The sequence below is a fragment of the Penicillium bovifimosum genome (genome assembly GCF_028826915.1).
Source record: "Penicillium bovifimosum strain IBT 22155 chromosome Unknown utg000004l_segment0_segment0, whole genome shotgun sequence".
NCBI lineage: Eukaryota > Fungi > Ascomycota > Eurotiomycetes > Eurotiales > Aspergillaceae > Penicillium > Penicillium bovifimosum.
In genome coordinates, this window is record NW_026622713.1 from 142,132 (window position 1) to 163,705 (window position 21,574).

A 21,574-nucleotide genomic window follows, 5' to 3' on the forward strand; every position below is an offset into this window, starting at 1 on the left:
CATCGACGTATAACGGTATAACTCCCCTTGCAGAAAGCAGCTTTGCGTGCATAATCGATGGATACTTTATCTCCGTACGACTGCGTTGTATCCATTGAGCAGTCCAATAAGATTAAAGTTGGTAGTCCAACCGCCACGGACCGAAACCTTAATTTGACACAAGGCCTTTGTTAACTACCTAGCCTTACCTCAGTGCCTCAGACTATAACTATGTGTCACATGAACCAAAAATTCTGCCGAACTTTTGACGCGCTAAGCTAAGCCTAATCGGATAGTTCGTTGGCATAGTCCGACTGTCTGAGTACTGATCTCGAACTCGGCCCCGGAGCCGCTTCTGTTGTTGATCGACTCTGAGAAGCGTGTCACAGAAATGCTCATAGGACTCATCTCCTTCTAAGGTTGGTCGGCCAATCAGAGGCCGCAGAATCTCTTTGTTCACCGCGCGCTCCAGGATTGCTTTCTTCTGAGAGTCCGACCATTCGAGAGCTCCAGCCTCGGCTAGCTCTTGGTCGAACTCTCCAAGGAACTCGCGAAGGTCTTTCTTGTCCTGGCGCAGCCGATGAAGCCGCACAAGCGCTTGTTGTTGTCGGTCGCTGTCTCCGTAGGCCCTGTCCATTTCATCGTAGAACTTGGTGAGGACGTACGGCTTCGTCGGCATTCCATGGGAACGCATCCATGGCATCATGCGCTGGGAGGCCTTTCCGGTGAGTCTACCAAAGGCGTACAGCACCCTTTTTGCCTCGGTCGGGAAAAAGTGGGCGTCCATCCCAAACTTCGTGTTGAGATTCATCCTGAAAACATCATACTCCTTCCTATCGTCGCCTGAGAACATGGTGACGTCGGGGTAGGTTGGCCGCATGGGGGCGGGGTCCCGAGTCCTTGAGGGTTCGTGTTCGTGGTGGGAGGCGGGGCTCCTAGTAGGGTTCGTTCACCCTTCCCTTCTTATTTTTTTTTTTTTTTACGGCTCGAGTCGGAGATCGCTCGAGAAAGCACACCAACACGGACCGACCAAGGAAACGACGGCTCTCAGTATCAATTACTGGAGAAAGAAAACCACGACGAACAGAACCTCCATCCCTCGTCCATCGTGCGGGATGGAGGTTCTGTTTGTCGTAGTTTTCTTTCTCCAGTAATTGATACCGAAAACATGGAATGGGTCGGAGGCTCGCCTCCGGCAACGAACCCTCAAGGAGCCCAACCGTTCAATGCAAACGACGTCCAAGGACTGTACACACTGATCCTTGACATGCAGCAACGGCTGCAGGAGCTGACTGCGAATGCTACCACGGTAGCACAGGAAGAGACCCAAAGAGAAACTCGGGCCCCCGCCCCCATGCGGCCAACCTACCCCGACGCCACCATGTTCTCAGGCAACGATAGGAAGGAGTATGATGTTTTCAGGATGAATCTCAACACGAAGTTTGAGATGGACGCCCACTTTTTCCCGACCGAGGCAAAAAGGGTGCTGTATGCCTTTGGTAGACTCACCGGAAAGGCCTCCCAGCCCATGATGCCATGGATGCGTTCCCATGGAATGCCGACGAAAACTCGGATTTATTGATAAGTTGATAAACCGTTTGAACCACGTGATTCACAACCCTGGCTAGGGCATTAAGCACTCTTAGCCGAGAACCTTGGTCACGTCTCGTCTGGCGAGGGCGACGTTCGGACACGTTTTTGCGCCATGTCCTGGGATTTTTCACTATAAGCAAATATTAACTTAATTAAATCTATCACATGGGTCATTGGTATATTGAATATGCTTACCGGGATGAAAATGTCAAAAGTTTGAGAAATAGTTCGACAGCCAGTATTTACAGAGTGCGCTCATACCTCAGACTAATCGTACCAAGTCCGGTCTTCACCTCAGTTACCTCAGTTACCTGACACCTCAGCAGATGAGGCCTCCGAGATCCATTTAGGCTGAGATACACAGAAACAGTCAAACAGAAACTGAGTCAGAAAGAGTTGATAAGTTGGCAGATAAAAGATAGCTCTTGGATAGAACAATAAGAACAATAAGAACAAGTTTTGTTTAACACGAAAACACCTGAGAGAAAGGACTAACATATGAAAAGTTGCATGTGAAGACGATATTTTTGGTCGTGACTCATGAGAATCGTAGCTTCTAGTTATATATGTCCAGGCGGTCGGAAAGAGATCCAGAGATCCGTGGTTTTGAGTCGATATAGACCATATGGGCGAGAAAGCAAAGGGACATGGACATAGTGCGCTCAAGAGAACCAAGCAGATAAGCATGTTGCCATTAGGTTGGCAGGGTCATACAAAAAAAGAAGAAGGAAGTAGAAGTACAGCAAGCGACTTCCCCGGTTGACAGCATAAGACAAAAACATGCGGTGTGATAGAGGATAGAGAGGACAGACCGAGAGCTGCATAGCTTAAAAGCTGAAGAGCCCGCTCCGCTTTTTGCCTAGCGGATAGACGATCAAAGCGGCCAGGAACAAGCCGACTGTCGTGCCAATGGCGACTTGGACCATGCCGTATGCGATATCAAAGACGACGCCGTAGCTCTGGTTTTTGGACTCCTCGGCTGAGAGATTCTTTGCCGCATCGACAAATCCTTGTGTCCCATTGCTCACGACCGCAGACCGCGTCATTTGCTCCGCAGAAGTGATACCGGAGATCAGGGACCCACTGGCCGCTAGACCGGAGGGGACAAGGACGAAAATCGCGGGCAGCATTGCTGCAGCGGCAACCCCATGCCGTAGTCGGCTGTAGAAGTTGCCCATTACACCAATGACAAATGCACCCAAGGCATTGGAGACCTGGCTATTGTGATACAAGCGCTTGCCGCTGAAGTAGCTGGTCACGTAGCCGGCCAGGGAGATCACCATCATGATTGGCATTTGTTTCCATTCGGCGCGGTTGACAATAGCCAGACAGATAGTAAATAAGATCACGAAGGGGAACCGCTGTAGATATTCATTGTGAATTGGGCTGGCAGGACATGTGTATGCCGTTGTGGCTTGAGAGTCAAGGAGCCCGTAAACGGCAGTTCCGATGGTGATGCCAAACCCGAGAAATAGAGAGTAGATAATAGCATAGACCATGCGAACCGACCCTGCAACTATGCTGCGTGACTGGAGCTCAAGGCTAGCACATAGAACGGTGTATCCTGGCAGGATGAGAGCGATGGATGACTGTGCGAGTGCCGAAAAGCAGAATAGAGGCTCCCCATCGAGCCTGATGCTCCCAAAGGCACGTGCAAGGAAAGACGTCAGCACTGCGGCAGAGATCTCAAACACATTTGCGTACAAGCTCGACTTAGGCGACAGGATCAACTGCAACACTCCCAGGAGACAACCCAACAGAAATGCCACGGGCATATCAACCGGACGAGCCCCAAAAGCAAAGGGGCCAACTGACGCGCTGGCGCAGCCATGAACGAAGATGAGAAATAGGATGTGGAACTTGCTCGGCGATTTCATAATCTCATCGAGCTTCTGAATTGCCTCTTCAACACCAATGACGTCGTGGACCACCTCTTTGTAGATCTCATGCACATCGGCCAACTTGCCAAGATCAATGCCTTGACTGGACCGGACGACCTTAACCTCCGTTGTATGTGTGGAGGCATCGTCAAAGGAGATGATCATGCAGCCAGGTATGTACAAAAACTGGCCATCGATCTGGATGATACGAGCTGTCATGCGCAAATATTCCTCCAATCGATGTGTTGGAGCTCCGTACTTCATCAAAGCGCGACAAAGCCGGATCAAATACCGTTGTCGGGATAGAAGTTCGGCAATATGAACAGTGATATGGACTTCATCCTCGAACTGGGGCTTGTTTCGTGGGCGACCACCTACATTGGGAATGGAAGCACCACTGCTTTGGGACCGCGTGAGCGTAGCCAGAGGCGAGCCAGTGTGGTGGGATGAGCCGGCCAAGGTAAGGCTGGATCGGGCCGACGATTTATCGTACCATTTCCTATGGGGTTTCCATAAGTCCGGGGACAAGCCGCGTCCACTGGAGCTGGACGAACTGCCCTTGCGAGAGTGGCTGTGGTTATAATTAGGTTGGTCGTAGAGCTTGAGGAGCGAGGACAGGAAGCCTCCGCGGTACTGCGTTGGACGGTCTGTGGACTCATATGAAGCCCTGTCTTCACTTGAGGTGTCCCCATCATGGGTGTTCAAACCGGGTGGAGGACGGAGGCGAGTCAAAAAGCCGAGATCTCGAGGTGACATTTGATGCACTAGATAGTGGGCGTCGGAGGTGTGGGGTGTTGATCGCCCGTCTAGAAACTCCGATTCATGTTCGTCAACCAAGTTGTCGAAGAGTTGCTCTTTCTCGGGGTGGCTATTCACTGGAGATTTGTCCCCATTTTCAGTTAGATACACCACTTCAGCGGGGGTCGAGGCAACAGATGGCGTTAGACCACACTCTGGGTTTTGCTTTGGGAGATGTTGGGGGCAATTGAGAAGGGATGCAAGCTTGTGGGCCCTCTCATGTGTAAAGCAGATGGCGTGCCCCTTATCATTCGTACCTTGACCACGCTCATCATCCCCTAGGCTCTCCAAAGACCTAGTCCTGGTGTTGATCGTCAGACCAGTGCCATCCACTGACACGCTAGAGGGATCGTCTTCATCTAGTGGTGCCAGTTGAGAGCCTGGGGGAGCTTTTCCTGGAAGCCCGGAATGCTGGCCGCAGGCGGGGGTCTTTGCGGCAGCTCAGTGCCCCTTTGGTCCAGTCGGACTTCGGCCATAGACCTAGTAGTGGGTTCTCTCGGCTCGGATTCGCTGCCCGTAAGCTCGACGCGACTTGTTCTTCTCAGAATACCTGCATTCCGATGATCCTGTGCACTAGCGTCACTCAGTCTCCGCACCTGAGGCCCTAGCTGATCTCGAGAGCTATTACTGGACGGTTGTGATGTAAAGAAACGCGGCCCTGACAAGCTTGATGTTCTTCCATGAGGGCTGCTGTGGGAGGTCGGAAGGTCAAAATAACCTCCCGCCATTTGGTGTATCCCTTTTAATTCAGGATCGCGTCTATTTCTTGGTTACCCAATGAGGCCCACAGACCTCCTAGGTGACCGAGCTTCTAGTGAAAAGCACGGTTCATATGTCCAGGTGAACTGTAACCCAGCAACTGTCAGCTATGTGAGATGACATGGGTGGGGTGTTCTTGTCTCCGGGATTTTAGGAGCTTTGACAGCATCAAGGTGATGAGCTCACCTTTTTCAAGTAGAAATATAAAAATAGGATAGGAAATGACGCCGGACCAGAATGAATAATGACACAAACCTGCCCAGGTTTCGAGTTATACTCGCGTAAAGTGGGCTTGATATTGGAGGAAGTATCAGCAAGAATGACAGTTATGTCACGGGTACACAATTAGAGGCAGGATCTTGTATCGGAAAATAATCGCGTCTGCAACCTCGGGGGAAGTGCCAGGCAAGAGACCTGGCAAAGCAAAGCAATATAATGGAGGCAATGGACATCTGGGCAGGCGTTTCCCTATTTACGAGAATGCTCTTCGATGCACTAAAATAAGATGAGAAAGAACCTTCCCGGTTTGCTGGGCAGCACACGGACCATATCAAGGAAGTCAGAGATCCAATGGGGCTGCATTGAAGGGAAGTGTTTTTCGTTTTGAGCCATGAAAACCGCCGTGTGGCCGGGGTAGAAGGACCCATCCCCGTGATAAGTTTTCACAGGGCCAGCATCGTCAGCTGAAAAGATCCATGGCATTAGAAAATGAGTCGGGATAGGGAACTGACTGCCATAATGGTTAGAGGATTGTACAAGGCACTTATTGCACTTGGCGGGTATATTGCGGGAGATTGGCAAATCGACTGAACGAGACCCAGTACTTTGACCAGGCAGGCATTCGATCTTCATCCCCAACGGTCTGGATCGTATAATGTCGACCTTCATCGGATCTCGGCTAGTAGCCAAGCATAAAAAACCCCCCAAAAGGGGTGAGAAACAGGGGCTGACGAGCTCGATGTGGAAAAGACCGGGGGGTTCCACAGACCCATGAGGTCCCACAAGCTGCAAAGTCAAGAGAATCTCATGCCCACATCCAAGTGTAAAGGGTGTAGAGTATCGGGACGAGGATCGCGATCAGAGGTTGAAGTACATCAGTGGAGCAACTTACTTTTCTCGACGTAACTTCTAATTTGCCTTCCGCTGACCAAGAAAGCGCGCAGTAGGCTCTTTCCCTTTTGATTTCTGCAATCATATTGACGAGATGTGATCATGATCTCATCCAAGGCACACAAAATCACCCGGCAAGCACAATATTCAAGTCGGGTAAGTTATGATATACCTGATTCCCATGGTCTACCCTAAACTATCCGGTTCAAAGCTCCCTGTAGCTTGCATCATCTACAAAAACCCATCTAGATCCTATAGATCTACATCGGATCTCGAGCCCATCAATACCCGTCATGCTTGCGGAAATGATGCGATCGAGATGTGATTGTCATATGTCCCTTGTCCAACACAGGCCTTCATTGTATCAAGGTGAGTACTCATAACCTCGATTGACTTGGTAACTACGACTATAAAGTGCAACGAGCACACACGCACTCCTGAATGGGCGCGAAGCCCCTGCCATGATGTCAACTAGCATTCCGGCCAGAGCTCCTGGCTCGTCATTGTGCCACGCAGAGCTGTGGCCTGCTTGTCTGGGCGATTATCATTACCCAAGCACCACAGCCCAGAAGCTACATTGCGAGAAGCTCTGTTGATTTAAGCTTAAAGACGTAGCTGCTGACTGGTTCTTCTTTGAGATCCATGCAAAGTCTCATGGTCAGCAGTCAGGGGGGAGCGCCAACCTGGACTCAATTTCTTTCCCGGGTGTGGCAAATACTCCCAATTGGGTAGAATAAGCTTCTGATGGCGCAGGAAATCGTACAATATCAGACAGAACCAGGTTTGTATCTTCCGGTCTGCCTCTTCCGGAGTGTCCGTTATCAAACGTAAATTATGCTCGACATGATCTGTCATCTGTTTCACTTCCTGGACCAGTCCGACGCCTTATACCGTCAATACTATCAAAGCTTGACTCACAATTCTCTTTGCAATCTCATTTCCGTCTTCTCATGCAACTATGCGACTGCACAACCATCCGTGCCACCCTCTCCCTCCCTCTCAGTCACACGGCCCCTCTCCCCCGATCGGCCGTGCCGAACATGATGGTGTGACCGTGTGACCTGCAGGAACGCAGGGACCAATACCTAAGCTCAGACCGCCGAGCTGGTACAGGCACTATGTCGTGAATGGGATATGCATGTGCCTCCAAAGTCCGGCTGCTTCATCCTCTGGTAGGCACAAAGCGCTTCAGTGCAGGCCACTCTGTTCGATGTCCTCCTGACACGCTGTTCTGTATCTGTATCTGTTCTTAGTACTCGAGTGCAGTAGTGCATGTAACGATAAAGTCAAGTTAGGGTTTGCATCAAGGTTCCTAGGGCCCGTGGTGGTACCATGGTTCTGGGTAATTCAGCTTGGACCTACTTGGTCAGCACCTGGACATCACATACTTCAAGCAAACCTGTATATTCTCATGATCAGCACCAGACATCTTTGGGCTCTTTGCGTTCTTAGTTCAATGCCACAGGATATCCAGATATACAGTATCTGATTCCATCATGACAGGCCAAGTCAGAAGAATGCACACAAAGTCACCTTTCACCTTACGGGATGATTAGGTCGCAAGTTACAGACCAACAGGCCAATGGCGTAAACGGGAAATAACAGACGTGACCATATTCAAAAGCCGAATGGTCAGCAACCTACATCCACGATCTTCAGACCAGCTCGCATCCGTTGTCCCCCAATAACCTGCAATGTGCCTTGTCCTGGGCCGACTCCGCTCTACACTCGCCGACAGCGGCTTCTTGGGATGGCTTGCCTGCATCACATCAGGTATCCAAGATATCCACAGGCAATCTTGTTTTTATACACAAAGTGTAAATAGTAGGCCGAAATCCCTATCGAGGTACTCCGAGCTCGGACTTCCCCTCCATGACCAATAGCATACAACCCGGCTTTGTAACCATGTAGCTATGGTACGTGGTGGCTGCAGACCTTCGGATATGGTGTAGTGACATTCTCGCTACCTCTTCATGCTGCTTGACATGCGACGGATCTCGCCGTGGGACGTTAATGAATATGACAGCCGTCTACAAGCTTGGACACCTTCCTCAGGCTTTAGAGAACCGAAGCAGGGATTCCACGTGGGTGCTTGTACCTAGGACAGCCTCAGAACCACATTGCAAGACCATATTAGCATGTCTGTGTTATTTACGTGGGGTACTACGTTGGGTTTGCTCTGAAAGTTCTCAGAGTATGATCAACATAATCAAATACAAGTTAGATACTCCAAACAGACTCAGGCATCCGTTGTTAAAAGCTATGTATTCGCCAGGGTGATATGGACTTAGCAGCACCTGGGAGGGCTGGGTGTACATAACCAGATGTACATCAGGAGCCAGGAAAAGAAGTGAAGAAAACACAACTTGCGGTAGTAGAGGCCTCTCGTCCCATCTCAAACCCATCTTGTCCATCCGAGAAGTTAGAGCCAGTCTGCGCAGCTCCTGCGATGAAGCTGAGAGACGAATGGATAAGACATATTGCAAAGAGTGAAAGAATGAGGGAGAGAAGCAAGGGATACAGAGTAAGAGAATAAATCATTTCTGACCGGTCAAGGTCTTTCGTCACGAAAACATAAGCAAGGTATGTGTTGCCGTCAATAGAGTAATAATGAAAAGGGAACGGCAACCGCCATCCAGCCCGTTAGACAGGACGCGATAGGCAAGAAATAGACAAAAAGCCTTCCCAAGAAAAAGAAGAAAAGAGAAAGGTCATTCAACGTCGCTGTTGCGTGAGATTCGGCATTACATGAAGGGAGTCTTCCGTTTTTCGGCACTGGACAGCACCAACATCGGCGTCTTGCGCCTTTCAGGTGCCTGAGCTACCGGTCCCTGGCCAGCAACGACAGCCGCCACCGAGGGGGACGAAGTGCCACTGTTGCTAGGCGAGGTAATGTAGTCCCCGCGAGCATCGACGAACCTCGAACCAAAGTACCCACCGTCCTCACTGGTCGGTGTGGCACTGTGATAGGGGCTGTCAGGGGACCTGCGATCCCGGCCAGATTTTTCTTTTCTCTCAGACCCGATAGCGCCATTAGCAACCGCTCGCAGACTGCCTAGGCTAGGCTTGCTCGAGAGAGTTCCACCGCTGCGCACAGTAGCATCATCGCCATCAGAGAAGGTGAACTCCTTCTCACTGGCAGGGGTATTTGTGCCGCCGCTGCTATGATATCCGAAACTGCGAGTGTCGCCACGACGCTCGATGCCGGCACGAACAAGGCTGTGAACAGCGCGACGTCGCTGACGAGTCGCAAAGTTCTTACTGCCTTCATGCTTGGAGGTGGGCTTGGACAAAAGGTCTTCGAGCGAAGGTGGTCCACGGGGCTGACGCATCGGATGCTCACCAGCACGACTTTGACCGGGTCCAAATGTTCCAGTGGCCGGTGTCGGCGGCAAGGCAGCAGATCTAGGGCCAGGTCCCACGTTGGCCTTAGTAGTATCGATGTTTGTCCTGATGGCTGGGCTGAACGAAGGATTCTTGCGGTGGCCCCGGCGAAGAGCGTTCACAGAGTCGTACGGCGGAGAGGGGCTGCCAACCGGGGGGGAGATCGGCTGCGGGAATTGCATAGTAGCGTTCGCGGACTCGGCAGGAGGAGAGATCTCGGCGCGGAACTGGGGAACCTGCTGACCAGTATAGGATTGAGTGTCCTGGTAATAGCGTTGCTGACGATCTTCCTGGGAGTTATTGTCCATTATGTAGCTTTGTTGGCCAGTCAGAGGATTGTAGACACAGAACATTCCGGGTTGACCAGGAACCGGCTGCACAATGGGCTGGACACCTTGCTGAAGCTGTTGCTGATAGAATCCCATACCGGGAATGGCGAGCGAAGGGACCTGTTGCTGCTGGGGAAGAGACATTCCAATGTTGAGACCTTGGAATTGTTGGGCTGCAGCAGTGACACTGATCAACTGTTGCTGCAGACGTTGCTGCTGCGCAGCAAGAAACAAGTTGGTTGACATCAATTCCGCGTACATGTTCTCATCCATGGGAATATCGCTGCCAGCCATTTCGAGCATCGGAGGCGCAAGCACCTGCTCCGGCATAGTGTACATCATGCGGTTGTGCTGGGAGTTGTGACGGTGCGAGTTGGAGTTCGTATTCTGTGTCGTGTAAGACTGCTGCGGGAATCCAGTTCCTGTCGCAGTCTGAGGAACCCGGTCGCGGGTGGAATAACCAGAGAATCGTGCACCTTCCATTCCACTCCGCTGCTGATGCTCGGAGGGGATGGTCGCAGATTTAGGAGCAGTGCGCAGTCCAGCCAAAAGATGAGAGCGACTGGTACGCGGGGTAGAAACAGAGGCCGTGGCCTGGGACTCGTCGATGGTAGCAACCTGGGGAGGCACGCTCAAACGCTTGATGTGAGAGCCCTTGCCGCGCGTGGCGAAGCCAGAGCCCGGCACTCCCAGGGAATTGCCGTTGTTGAAGGAAGAATTGTAAGCCATTGGAGCAAGACCGCCAGTGTCCATACTCAGGCTTGGTTGAAAAGGGCGGGTGGTAGGTATGTGCAGCAGAATGCAAACGAGGCAAGTGGTGTCTTTTGACGTCCGGATCTGATGTGAGCGTTTGGGGTCAACCACAAAGCTGAACTCACTTCCCGGCGATTAAGAGATTATGTTGTCTATGCAAGGATGCGCGCTGGAATAAGCCTGCAAGATCGAGATTCAAAGACCGCAAAAGAAAGCGAGGACGTGAGGGAGTCAAGTTCTCTGTGTTTGATGAACAGTCAGTGTGATTCAACGGATAGCATGGCAGATAACGCGTACCAATCACAAGTGTGCAAAGAAAGCGAGCAGATAGCTAGCAATAAAAGACAGCGTCAAGAAACCTAGCTGTACAAAGACTGTGCTGATTTTGAAGGTAGCAATCCTGAGGGTTGGTATGGATGAAGCTGACGTGAAGGTGATTTGGTGAGAAAATCTTCGAACGAAAGAGTAGGAAAAATTAAGACGGTATTGTGGGAGCAAAAGAAGTCACGCGACGAAATAGCGCGAAGAAAAGATAAAAACGTCGGGGAAATGCTCTGCAAATCCCAGTCGAATAGAAGAAAAGAGAGTAGTCGACGCGATACCGAAGGTCGAAGACTCAAAGGCTGGAACACAAACTGAAGGTCGCGATCAAACAACCCAGTGTTATGCAAATAATCGAGATGAAACCAAGTTCACAAATCCTGCCTAAGAGATGACCTTGTATCTCGAGGCGATGGAAAGTGCGAAATCGACTTGGATTCTCGGCCAAACGCGAGTAATTTTCTCCAGGGGGCGGGACTAATCGGGGGCTTATTTGCAAAGTGGATAAATGCTTTTTTGTGGGTTTTTTATGAAATGAGAAGAGCTGCAAGAAAGAAGGAATGCAGAGGGGGGAAGGGAAAGGAAAAGAAAGAATCGAAGATTAGATGGAGGGTTGATGAGAGAAGAAGAGGAGTGAAGATGTGGATGTCCTTGGTCTAGGCGGGGAGCGCGCCTGATCCCTGAGGCTGCAACGAACACAAAGCACCTCAAAAGGGACTAGCGTCCTTTGTCAGGCACAATCGCTTTGATAGGGACATTCACTTATTCACTTATGCTCACCTTGACCTCGTACTTTTTATTAATTACGAAGAATGAGGGACTTTCTCGATATTTCAAGCTTACACCTCTATTGTACTAGAGTTAAGACTCATTCTTCTGCCTGGGCACAGCTGACAGCATGCAACGCGAAACACCATTGAGGAGACCTGACCGGCTCGTCGGGTCAACCAATAGGCAACGCACCTGGGGCTGATGTGATCTCCAATCACATCTCCAGTCGAATGATTGGCTGGTGGCTACTAGTGGCGCGATGTGGCAGCCTTCTACGCCTGCCAATGGCCCTACAGCCGCTGGCGGTTGATGCCAAGCTGCACGCACCAGCCAATAGTTCGACCTGGTCACCTAGACATGCTTGCTTCCAACATGGCCAGCTTATGTACTTGAGGCGGAATCTCTTTGGGGTCAGTACTGTTCAGAATGGCTTATGGACATTCAGCAGAATGACGATGAACTTTCAGTATCCGGGTTAGCGAATCTTGTTAACTGCAGAGCAGTCCTATGCGTGATTTGGTAACAACTTCTGGAGCATCGTATAGGGCGTACTGCGTAGGCACAGATATGGAAAGGGCTGGGGAACATCGTTCATGTGTTCTTCTTGGCTCTAGCTGGCATACCCTGGTCATCAACACATACAGCCCTGGCGGTATTAGAACCAATCCCCGCTTCTCCTGCGACACTTTGCCGGCCACCTCTGCCGCCGCTGCCGCTTGACCGCTTCCCTATCCTGAAATCTTTCAGGGGGAACAAACTTCCCATCAGCAATGGTGAGGACCCTATTCCCAGAATGCCCATATGTAAGCCTTACGATGATGTTGCTTGGGCAATAAGCACCCAGATCTGGAAGGACTGGCCCAAGCTTCTTGGCACCGATGCGGACATCTACAATGACATCGGAGTCATCCTTTCTAAAGAATTCAGCGATCTCAAGTGTGCCCTGTTCGACTATCTCGGCACAGGCTCTTTCAATACCTGTTTCCAGATGATGTTCACCAATGATTGTGCCGCTGTTATACGCTTTCCAGTGCCCGGCGCTGTCATGACTCATGTTTCCAGAAGAAAAGATCCGCAATGAGGTCTCTATCATGCGATTTCTCTTGGAAAAATCTTCAGACAAAATTTCTATTCCGGTGCCGTCCGTCTTCCGCTGGATCGAGACAAAAGAGAGTCCTTCAGATTTGGGTCCTTTCATCATCATGGACTATATTCACCACAAGGGAAGTATGCGTGATCTTCTTGATGAGACGCTAGGGCTCCAGGGGAGACAACCTACGTCCGGTACTGAATCCGGCTCTCAACCCGGCGAGACTAGAAGCTCTCTATGGAAAACTAGCCAACATCGTCCTTTCTCTGTCTACACTCTCATTCAACCGGATTGGATCCCTTGTCAAATATGACGAAGATTCTACGTGGGAAGTGTTACACCGGCCCCTATCCTATTCAATGAACGAAATTGTGCAACTGGGGACGCTACCACGATCGAAAATACCGACCATCACGTACGACAACGCGTCGTCATACTTCGAAGCCCTGGCGGACCTACACATTTCACACCTCGGAAGCCAAAGATACGAGGCGGACGTCGAGGAGGATGTCGAAGAGGATGTCTTGGCGGATGACATCCGGCGCAAATTTGTGGCTAGATTTCTTTTTCGGAAACTTATCCGAGACCAGGAGCAGAGAAAGCAATGGATCTTTCATGATAATGGTCCGTTTCCAGTCTGGTGTGACGATTTTCGACCCGAAAATGTTCTAGTTGATGAAGCTGGAAGCATCACTGGAGTGGTGGATTGGGAGTTTACATATACCGCCCCAGCCGAATTTTCTCATGCGCCACCTTGGTGGCTTCTTCTCAAAAAGCCGGAAGATTGGTCTAACGGACTCGATGACTGGTGTACGGAGTATGAGAAGCCTCTTCAGACCTTTCTTGAGGCAATGCGCAAGTGCGAAGATGAGGCAATCCAGGGGAGACGGCTAGCGGAAGGCCAGCGGCTATCAAGTCGGATGCAGGATAGTTGGCAGAGTGGAGATTCCTGGATCATGTACGCTGCAAGGAACAATTTCGCCTTTGACGCAATATATTGGAAAAAGATTGACCAGCGATTCTTCGGATCGACCACATATGACAACAATATAATCAATATTCACGATGTGTGGCGCAAGAGACTTCATCTCTTGGAACCTACAGAGAAGGAGCTCATGGAGGAATATGTGACTCTAAAACTCAAAGAGAGGAACACATTGCGCCTCGCCTGGGACGCTGACGAGTACACCATGGGGTGGATGAAGAGGATGAGAGAGAAAAGGCGGAAGGAGAACGACGAGAAAAAGGCGGCGGAAGGGGAGGGAAGAGATGTACCAGCCGGGCCAAACACAGAATGAGAATACCGGGGAATGAGAATACCGGGACGCTTCCTTGCTGTTGTTGTCCGCGGTTCCTGATCCTTGATGGGTTGGCATGTTGGCTTGGATACTTTCAGTTCAGGTCACGACTGGCATAAGGTCCCGCAGCTAAACAGGAATTATATCTCACTGTTAATCCAGTGTTGGACTCCACCAGTTGAGACTAGTCTGCACTCAACCCGACAATCAATTCGGACTCGACTCATCGCCATTCGCTTATAGGTATCGTTCAAAGGTATTATAGACGCTGGATGCTGGCAGAGGAAAGGGTATAATTATAACACTGTAAGGAAAGAATGAAAGAAAGCACAGCTATGCATAGTGATACAGAATCCTGAACAAAAGAAACCAGAGAGAAAAATGAAAGCGGCATCAACTCCAACTATGCGTCAAGTTCATGCACAAACTTTTGACCTCGACTCGTTCCATCAAGTTCCGAGAAACGGGTCGATCGCGAGTTTGCCAGGATGCTATCAGTTCCAGCCACCGAGCTTCCACCGACCTCGCTTGCCGCTGTGTTTCCGGATCGTTGATAAGACGTGGCCGCGTCGGCTGATGATCCACCGAGCTCGCTTGCTTCTGGGCGTCCGGATGATCCGTATAACGGGCTTGTCTCTGGTACACCAAGCTTTTTCTTTGATTGGTGACGTCGAAAGAGCCAAAATGCGAGCGCGGCCACTAAAATGAGTGATGCCATGCCGACGCCGACACCAATGCCAATACTTGCTCCAGTAGATAGACCGCTTGATTCAGTCTTGGCACCTGTGTCTGTGGAGGACGGTGTCGCGCTGGTCGTTGTCGCGCTCTTCGTTGTCGATGATGGTGTCACTGTCGCGCTGGAATGTGTATTTGTCGTTGTCGTCGAGGTAACGAATAGGCTGCTGTCCGTCGCTTCCAGTTGGACTTGAATTGGCTGTGCCCACATGGTAATCGGCCCTACTACCTGCGTACTCTCCTGGGAGACTTGGCGAACGGTGACAATGGTAGATGCGTCGCTGGCAAATAGACTCGTGCATCCGGCGAACGTTTGGTCATCAGCTCTGACTTCCGTATAATATTTGTAGTCACTAAAACCTCTAGGTCAATAACGGAATCAGGGCCCCGAAATGAATTCTCTTGTTCACTTACGAGAGACAGCATACAGCACTGGTTACTGGGCCGCGAATAGCTAGGGTTGCCGAAGTGTATCCGACTGGACAATAGCCCGGGCTATAAATTATAGTTGGTTCTGTTCTTTCAAACTTACTGTATCCAGAAGGAAAACAGTCCGGATCAGCGCCGTCACTCGGGGCGGCGTTTTGGAGCAGGAGGCCGCTTGGGACATTGTTCGCCTGTTGCGGTTCATATGTCCACGATTTCGAGCATGAGGCGGGGGGAGTGAAAAGGCTCGACATGGCCAATGTCGTGATGCTTTCTGCGCGCTTCTGCCATTCAGGCGAAGGCGCTATAGTAGATGTCATCTTGAAAGTCGTAGCTGCTGGGAAGTTCAATGGTGAGGATGCGGTATCTCAGGAGGCAAGACTCTGGGGGTCTGGGGGGTAAAGTGGGAATCGATTTTCAGCCCCCAAACCGAAAGGGGGCTTTGGTGTTTGTGTATCGCGGAATAGTTAGTTAGCCCAATGTAAGCTAGGCTCCCAGGCGCATGGCCCGAGGGCTGGCATATCATTTCTTCACAATGGTGGCTGTTTTCCCTGCCCCATACATGGAATAAATTTAGCACATTATCGACCATAAATATCGGAGCCGACCAGCTCTGAAGCGCTTCGAGAACTTTAACATGGCGTCGGGATGGCCAACAGATCACCAGGGCATTGGGTTCTCGCCTAAACCGAAAAAGTCGAGCTGCGAGAATCGCTCAGGCGCAATGCCCACCATAGCCCACGATCTGCATAGCCAATACTAACACTAGCGCCGTCAACCACGTTCTCCACCCAATCCCATCGTCCAGCACATACTGAAATGAAAAACATAAAGCGCCACATGCAGAGATGTGGATGACATGTCACGAAATACGAGTAGAAAGATGATGTATCGTCTAAATGGGCAATGTTGGGATAATTAACTAAGCAGTATTTACATTTACAGTGGTGTCTGATTAGTATTTAACCTCCGGTACATTGGGGGCCTAGGACCCACTTTTAATATTGCCCGGCAGAAACCTCGGGAATTCGAATATATCCAATAGTTGGGGACGCGCGAGGTTTGGCTAGCTGAATCAAGTAGGCGGTCCAAAGAGCGGTCAGATCCTAAAGTGGGGACCTAAGTACCGGAGGTTAAATACTAGTCAGACACCACTGTAACTACACCGGTTCTGGTGATAGAGAGATTACAGGGTCTACCAATAAGAAGCTAAGAACGCGTCGTTATTACACTAAGAACCGCGCTAAAAATCCTTCCAATCCTTGCCCTCTTCTCAGGACGGACAAGGCCCATGGTACTTCTGTTATATGCGCAAGTTTGACTCCACTCAGGTACATGTATCCTGAGTGACTGCTAATTGTTCTGTGAGCTGTCTCCGGTCATGGGATCACGATATTGCTACTTATGTCTTCAATTGACATCCTGAATACAAGGGGCACTCCAGCCAGTGAAGAGGAAATCGCATTATTATAGATCGGTAAGTAGCACCGAGGCAGCCAGAGGAACATCCAAAAGAGCCGCGAGAATAGTAGCAAGTGAAGGTGGGTATCGTCATAGATCCAACGGCGACCAAACAAAACATAGAAATTCATAAAGGCCCAGTTAGCGCACAAAGCAGCTGTTCAATCAAAACAAGCCGTTTTGCCCGCTTTCGAGGTGGGAAAACAAGGTATATCACAAAAATCACAAACCGACGGGAGGAGTCATATAAGAAGCAGAGGATGAAGCAGTCAAAGCAGCGATGGCACCCGAGACCACATCTAGATGTCCTCGATAACGCGAGCATTGACCGCTTGTTGGAGGCCACCGTCTCCTGGGTTCGTGACGCCGTACTTGCTCGGGCCCTCTCCCGCATTATTGGCGGCATCCAGTTGCTGGGACAGATCGGGCGCCGCGGGCAAGAAAATCACTTTGCTGTTGGCAGACTTGGCCATAGCCTGCATTGCTTCGAGATAGCGGATCTGCATCGCGGGAGCGGAGGAAAGAATATCGGCGGCCTGGCGCATCAATTTGGCCGACTCGACCTCGGCGCGGGCGGCAATAACCTTGCTCTCACCGATACGCTTGGACTGCGCGGCCATGGACAGTGAGTCTTGCAGGTCGTTGCTGAAGATGATGTCCTTGATGAGCATTGACTCGACCTTCACGCCCCAGCCGGCGGCTACCTCCTCAATGATCTCCGAGGTCGAGTGGGCGATCTCCTCGCGTCGCTCGATCACATCTTGCAACACCCGGGCGCCGATCACGTGGCGCAATGTGGTTTGTGTGCGCTCGATGAGAGCTTGTCGCACGTTGGTAATACCGAAGGCGGTCTTGTGGGGAGACACTACTTGGTAGTAGATGACTGAGGTCAAGTTGAGGGTGACATTGTCCTTAGTCATGCAGACCTGTCGGGGCACCTCCACGATTTGGATCTTGACATCGACTGTGGTAATCTCTTCGCTAAGCACGTTGATTTTGACCAAACCAGGATCGACCGCACGTTCGAAGCTAGGTCATTGTCAGTTAATTTTCCACATGATCCAAGGGGGTCGACTGACCGTCCGAATCGCGAGATCAAACCCACCGCACCCTGATCAACGGGCTTGAAGGGGTTAGGGCAGCAGAAGCAACACGGAATGGCTCCGAAGAAACCAATACAGTCACCTAGACCGTGGACTAAAGTAGAGGGGGTTAGGGTGAAATTGCAGCGCGTATGTATACTAGCGTGACTCACTGAAACCAGCGTACCAGCCGTGCGCATCGGGATTATCGTCGTCATGTTGAATCCGCGTCGCGTACTTGGGCTGCAGGTCACTCAAGCGAGCTGGCTGGACATTGATAAAAGGTTGGGGCATTTGGGGGTCCTGGACTGGAGCCTTGCCGGTGCTTGCGCCGTTCGCGGACATGGCGAAATATCGTGACAGTGCGAGTAATTTTGAGAAGGTTAAGAAGACTTGGGAGGTTCCCAGGAGGATTCAGGGAGACTTAATTTCAAAGGGGAAAGAATGAGGGGAAGGAAAGGTTTTAAATGCACAATAAACAGAACAAACAGAACCCTGGACCGTGGCCCGTGAAGCTCTCCTCATTCTCCGCAGTGGAACCCATTAGGCTGACTGGGGGAAATGGACCCACTTCTGGAAGTTCTTTCTAAGCCTCCCAGGGCTGAGCCTTTCCTAAGGTTCGTCGGGCGCACCTGTGAGCTTGAAGCCGAGTAACCGATGAGATCACCACTGGTTTAGGTCGGTTGTTGCATGAGAGAAATACGACTGAATTATTATTTGCGTAATGTCAGGCCTCTCGGAGTCGGGGCTGTACTCAATTGTACCCCAGGTTATGCATATACTTATACCGGATAAGCCAAGGCCGCTAACCAGCTTCTATACTCAATGGTCCTATGTGATCGAGAGCAGTGGACAAGTGATGTTGAGCTTTATGCCCTCTCTAGAGTCTACATCATGTAAAGTTGATGGCACTACAAGTTGCTGCCCTGGTGCTAAGGTTCTTACTCCCAAATAGATCCGAATATGTAGCCTACCTAGCCTAGGTGGCCTAGCCCATAACTAGTTATATCCATGTTGTAGCGGGACCGATCTATATTCCGACAAGTCACCAATAACCGGGCTATGCCCGATATATGCAGTGTGCAGGTACGGAGTAGGACCACGGTCTTTCAATCATAGTTCCACCAAAACCACACATAGCTTTACTGTGTAAATGATCCCAGAATCACTCGACCCTTCTTCGCATGTACAGTTATGCAAATCATCAATCAAACATGTCCGGGCATCGTCGGATAAGTTCCCATTCGCCAGAGATTAGACACGAGGGGCCTCCGGTTTCCAGACGTCTTCTAAAGGACCCACGAGGGCGCAAGGGCGCAAGAGCGCAATTGGGAATGAGGCAGGCAGATCTCCCAAGTGTCCATGCCCAGCTTCATCACATGAGCTGTCAGATCCAAGGATCCAAGGTACGGGCAAAGATGGTCCGGGATGGAAAACGAATGCGAATACGCGCACTCTGTGATTCGACTCGTTCTCCAATTTCCAGTCTTGGAAACCTCTTGCCTGACGTCAATCCGCGCTCCTTGGACCCCCACCGGGTCCTGGCCATATTGAGGCAGTGTCCGACCCGTGGTCCTGGGCACCCGAGCTTTGGGATAAGCATTAGTCAACTCTCTGGGGAATCGACCTGATCTTCCAATCTGCCGATGTTCCGAAGGGGCAGTGCAGAGGCACCGCCTTGGGTTTTCAGTTGACCCGGCCCGACTGACTCTTGGCCAAGCTTCGCGCATTGAGATGTACTCGAGCTTCAAAATATTGGTATTGCATAATAAAACTCTCCTTCACATGAACTAGCATCATTGGTCTAGTGGTAGAATTCGTCGTTGCCATCGACGAGGCCCGTGTTCGATTCACGGATGATGCACATTTCTTTTTATTATTTTTCCTTTTTGTGAGCGTACTGGTAAACTCACGGTAAAATTCTCCAACCAAAAACAACAACGGTATTATTGCTTCGCTAACGCTCATAATCTTATACAACCCTCAACAACTTTTCGCGAGCAAAGATCATAAAGGGTTCTCCTTTCCAATTTCCCCCAGCCACTAAAAATCGAGCTGTCACGAGTGCCCATAATATTCTTCGCTTGGACATCTGTATGTACTCCGTACAAGTGACACAACATGGCATCAGCCCTCCTGAATTTGTAGAGAGATTTAAACGGATTTTCAAAATACGTCTGTATACATTGCTTCCAACCCCACCCCTTCGTCTCTTCTCTCCCCTCTTCAGTTGAACCAACAATGTCGTTGGGCGCGGCTCGAACGCGACTACGCGTGTCCACAACAAGTCTACGGACGCGGGCCAATTCATATTCAACTAAGGGCTCTGGCTCAGGCGCAGGTTCATTATCAAACCTGAAGAGATATATGATCGGTGCCGGTGTGGTTGGTACACCAGGCCTTTGGTGGTTGGTGAATACTCGCGACGATGTGCCACACCTTGGAAGCCCGCCAGCCGAGCACTGGAGCGTCGAACCAGGTCCTTCTAAAGACCAAGTGACGCGTATCATATCACAAGGGGCATATTCATTTCTGGTCAGAAATGTTTCCGGAGTCAGCAGATATGATGGTGCTCAAGTAGCTTCCAATAGTCCGTGCGAGGACCAGTTCATCCATGGTAAATTTCCTTCGCCATGGAAAGGAGGCAAGAAATGGATGGCCTGGGCTGTCTTGGATGGTCATTCAGGCGCGCAAACAGCAGAATTGCTAAAGGAGCAACTCCTACCTTTCGTCCGATACAGTTTGAGTCGAATAAAGCCAAGCTCGACAGAAAACACCGTACCAGAGGAGTTGGTACAGCACGCTATTATAAAGGGGTTTACGAACCTCGATGATTCCATTGTCAAAACCGCTCTGGCCACGTCTCAGAGCGAAAAATCCTTGCAAGAGAAAGTAAGGAAATTGGCCCCCGCTTATTCCGGTTCCTGTGCTTTGCTCTCCATGTACGATTCCACCACAGGCAGATTGCATGTGGCGTGTACCGGTGATTCGAGGGCGGTTTTGGGGCAACAAAGGCCAGACGGCAGGTGGGAAGCAATGCCATTGTCGGTAGATCAAACTGGCTACAACAAAGAAGAGATTGCCAGGCTTCAGAAAGAGCACCCTGATGAAGAAGATATGGTCAAAAATGGACGGGTACTAGGGCTTGCGGTCTCACGGGCCTTTGGTGATTGCCAGTGGAAGTGGCCTGTTGAATTCCAGAAGGATGTGCAACGGAGATTTTATGGTCCACCACCTCTGGTGCCGAGATACCCCATTCGAACCCCACCCTATCTGACGGCTGAGCCGGTCGTGACAAGCATCAAGATCGACCCTGGGATCCCTTCTTTCCTGATCATGGCAACGGATGGCTTGTGGGATATGCTCTCCAGTCAGCAGGCAGTCGATCTAGTGGGGAAATGGCTGGAAACGAAAGGAGAGAAGTGGAACAGCAAGGAGCCAACATATGAGCCATTCGACTTCGGCCATTTCTGGAAAGGAGTAAGCTGGAAGTTCGTGGAGGAGAGAACAACAGTGCAAGATGACAATGTCGCTGTGCATCTGGTGCGTAATTCACTGGGTGGAAATCATCATGAGTTGATAGCAGGCCGACTTGCCTTCAGCTCTCCATCCTCCCGACGTCTTCGAGACGATACAACTGTACAGGTGGTTTTCTTTAATTACGCAGACCTGGAAAGATAAACTATTCAATAACACGGCATTTTAAGCGTCTAAGAATGGGGCTCTGGGGCTGTTATACAGAGTTTCTAACGTCCTATTCATCGGTTGTTGTATGGCGTGACGTCGCAACTACCTTGCAGTATTG

General features: G+C 50.6%; 9 protein-coding genes across 9 annotated transcripts; 4 read left to right on the forward strand and 5 right to left on the reverse strand.

The window, feature by feature from the left end:
• Nucleotides 1-112: 112 nt before the first annotated feature.
• Nucleotides 113-832, reverse strand: N7515_004331 (uncharacterized protein; the record flags this gene model as incomplete). Its single annotated transcript, XM_056665075.1, has 2 exons — nucleotides 113-147; nucleotides 367-832. The coding sequence occupies 2 exons, from the start codon at nucleotides 830-832 to the stop codon at nucleotides 113-115; spliced, it is 501 nt and encodes a 166-aa protein (XP_056522025.1).
• A 315-nt stretch (nucleotides 833-1,147) lies between these two features.
• On the forward strand, nucleotides 1,148-1,561 carry N7515_004332 (uncharacterized protein; the record flags this gene model as incomplete). Its single annotated transcript, XM_056665076.1, has 1 exon — nucleotides 1,148-1,561. One exon carries the CDS (start codon nucleotides 1,148-1,150, stop codon nucleotides 1,559-1,561), a length of 414 nt encoding a protein of 137 aa, XP_056522026.1.
• An 838-nt stretch (nucleotides 1,562-2,399) lies between these two features.
• Nucleotides 2,400-4,609, reverse strand: N7515_004333 (threonine/serine exporter family protein; the record flags this gene model as incomplete). Its single annotated transcript, XM_056665077.1, has 2 exons — nucleotides 2,400-4,528; nucleotides 4,588-4,609. 2 exons carry the CDS (start codon nucleotides 4,607-4,609, stop codon nucleotides 2,400-2,402), a joined length of 2,151 nt encoding a protein of 716 aa, XP_056522027.1.
• A 4,254-nt stretch (nucleotides 4,610-8,863) lies between these two features.
• On the reverse strand, nucleotides 8,864-10,585 carry N7515_004334 (uncharacterized protein; the record flags this gene model as incomplete). The annotated part of the gene is made up of 1 exon (XM_056665078.1): nucleotides 8,864-10,585. The coding sequence occupies one exon, from the start codon at nucleotides 10,583-10,585 to the stop codon at nucleotides 8,864-8,866; it is 1,722 nt and encodes a 573-aa protein (XP_056522028.1).
• A 1,885-nt stretch (nucleotides 10,586-12,470) lies between these two features.
• On the forward strand, nucleotides 12,471-12,758 carry N7515_004335 (uncharacterized protein; the record flags this gene model as incomplete). The annotated part of the gene is made up of 1 exon (XM_056665079.1): nucleotides 12,471-12,758. One exon carries the CDS (start codon nucleotides 12,471-12,473, stop codon nucleotides 12,756-12,758), a length of 288 nt encoding a protein of 95 aa, XP_056522029.1.
• A 368-nt stretch (nucleotides 12,759-13,126) lies between these two features.
• Nucleotides 13,127-14,065, forward strand: N7515_004336 (uncharacterized protein; the record flags this gene model as incomplete). The annotated part of the gene is made up of 1 exon (XM_056665080.1): nucleotides 13,127-14,065. The coding sequence occupies one exon, from the start codon at nucleotides 13,127-13,129 to the stop codon at nucleotides 14,063-14,065; it is 939 nt and encodes a 312-aa protein (XP_056522030.1).
• Nucleotides 14,066-14,468: 403 nt separating this feature from the next.
• Nucleotides 14,469-15,546, reverse strand: N7515_004337 (EGFR-like transmembrane domain-containing protein; the record flags this gene model as incomplete). The annotated part of the gene is made up of 2 exons (XM_056665081.1): nucleotides 14,469-15,153; nucleotides 15,215-15,546. 2 exons carry the CDS (start codon nucleotides 15,544-15,546, stop codon nucleotides 14,469-14,471), a joined length of 1,017 nt encoding a protein of 338 aa, XP_056522031.1.
• Nucleotides 15,547-16,986: 1,440 nt separating this feature from the next.
• Nucleotides 16,987-18,114, reverse strand: N7515_004338 (slipin family protein; the record flags this gene model as incomplete). The annotated part of the gene is made up of 3 exons (XM_056665082.1): nucleotides 16,987-17,716; nucleotides 17,767-17,884; nucleotides 17,943-18,114. 3 exons carry the CDS (start codon nucleotides 18,112-18,114, stop codon nucleotides 16,987-16,989), a joined length of 1,020 nt encoding a protein of 339 aa, XP_056522032.1.
• Nucleotides 18,115-20,010: 1,896 nt separating this feature from the next.
• N7515_004339 (PP2C family serine/threonine-protein phosphatase) lies at nucleotides 20,011-21,450 on the forward strand (the record flags this gene model as incomplete). The annotated part of the gene is made up of 1 exon (XM_056665083.1): nucleotides 20,011-21,450. One exon carries the CDS (start codon nucleotides 20,011-20,013, stop codon nucleotides 21,448-21,450), a length of 1,440 nt encoding a protein of 479 aa, XP_056522033.1.
• Between the last annotated feature and the right edge of the window lie 124 nt (nucleotides 21,451-21,574).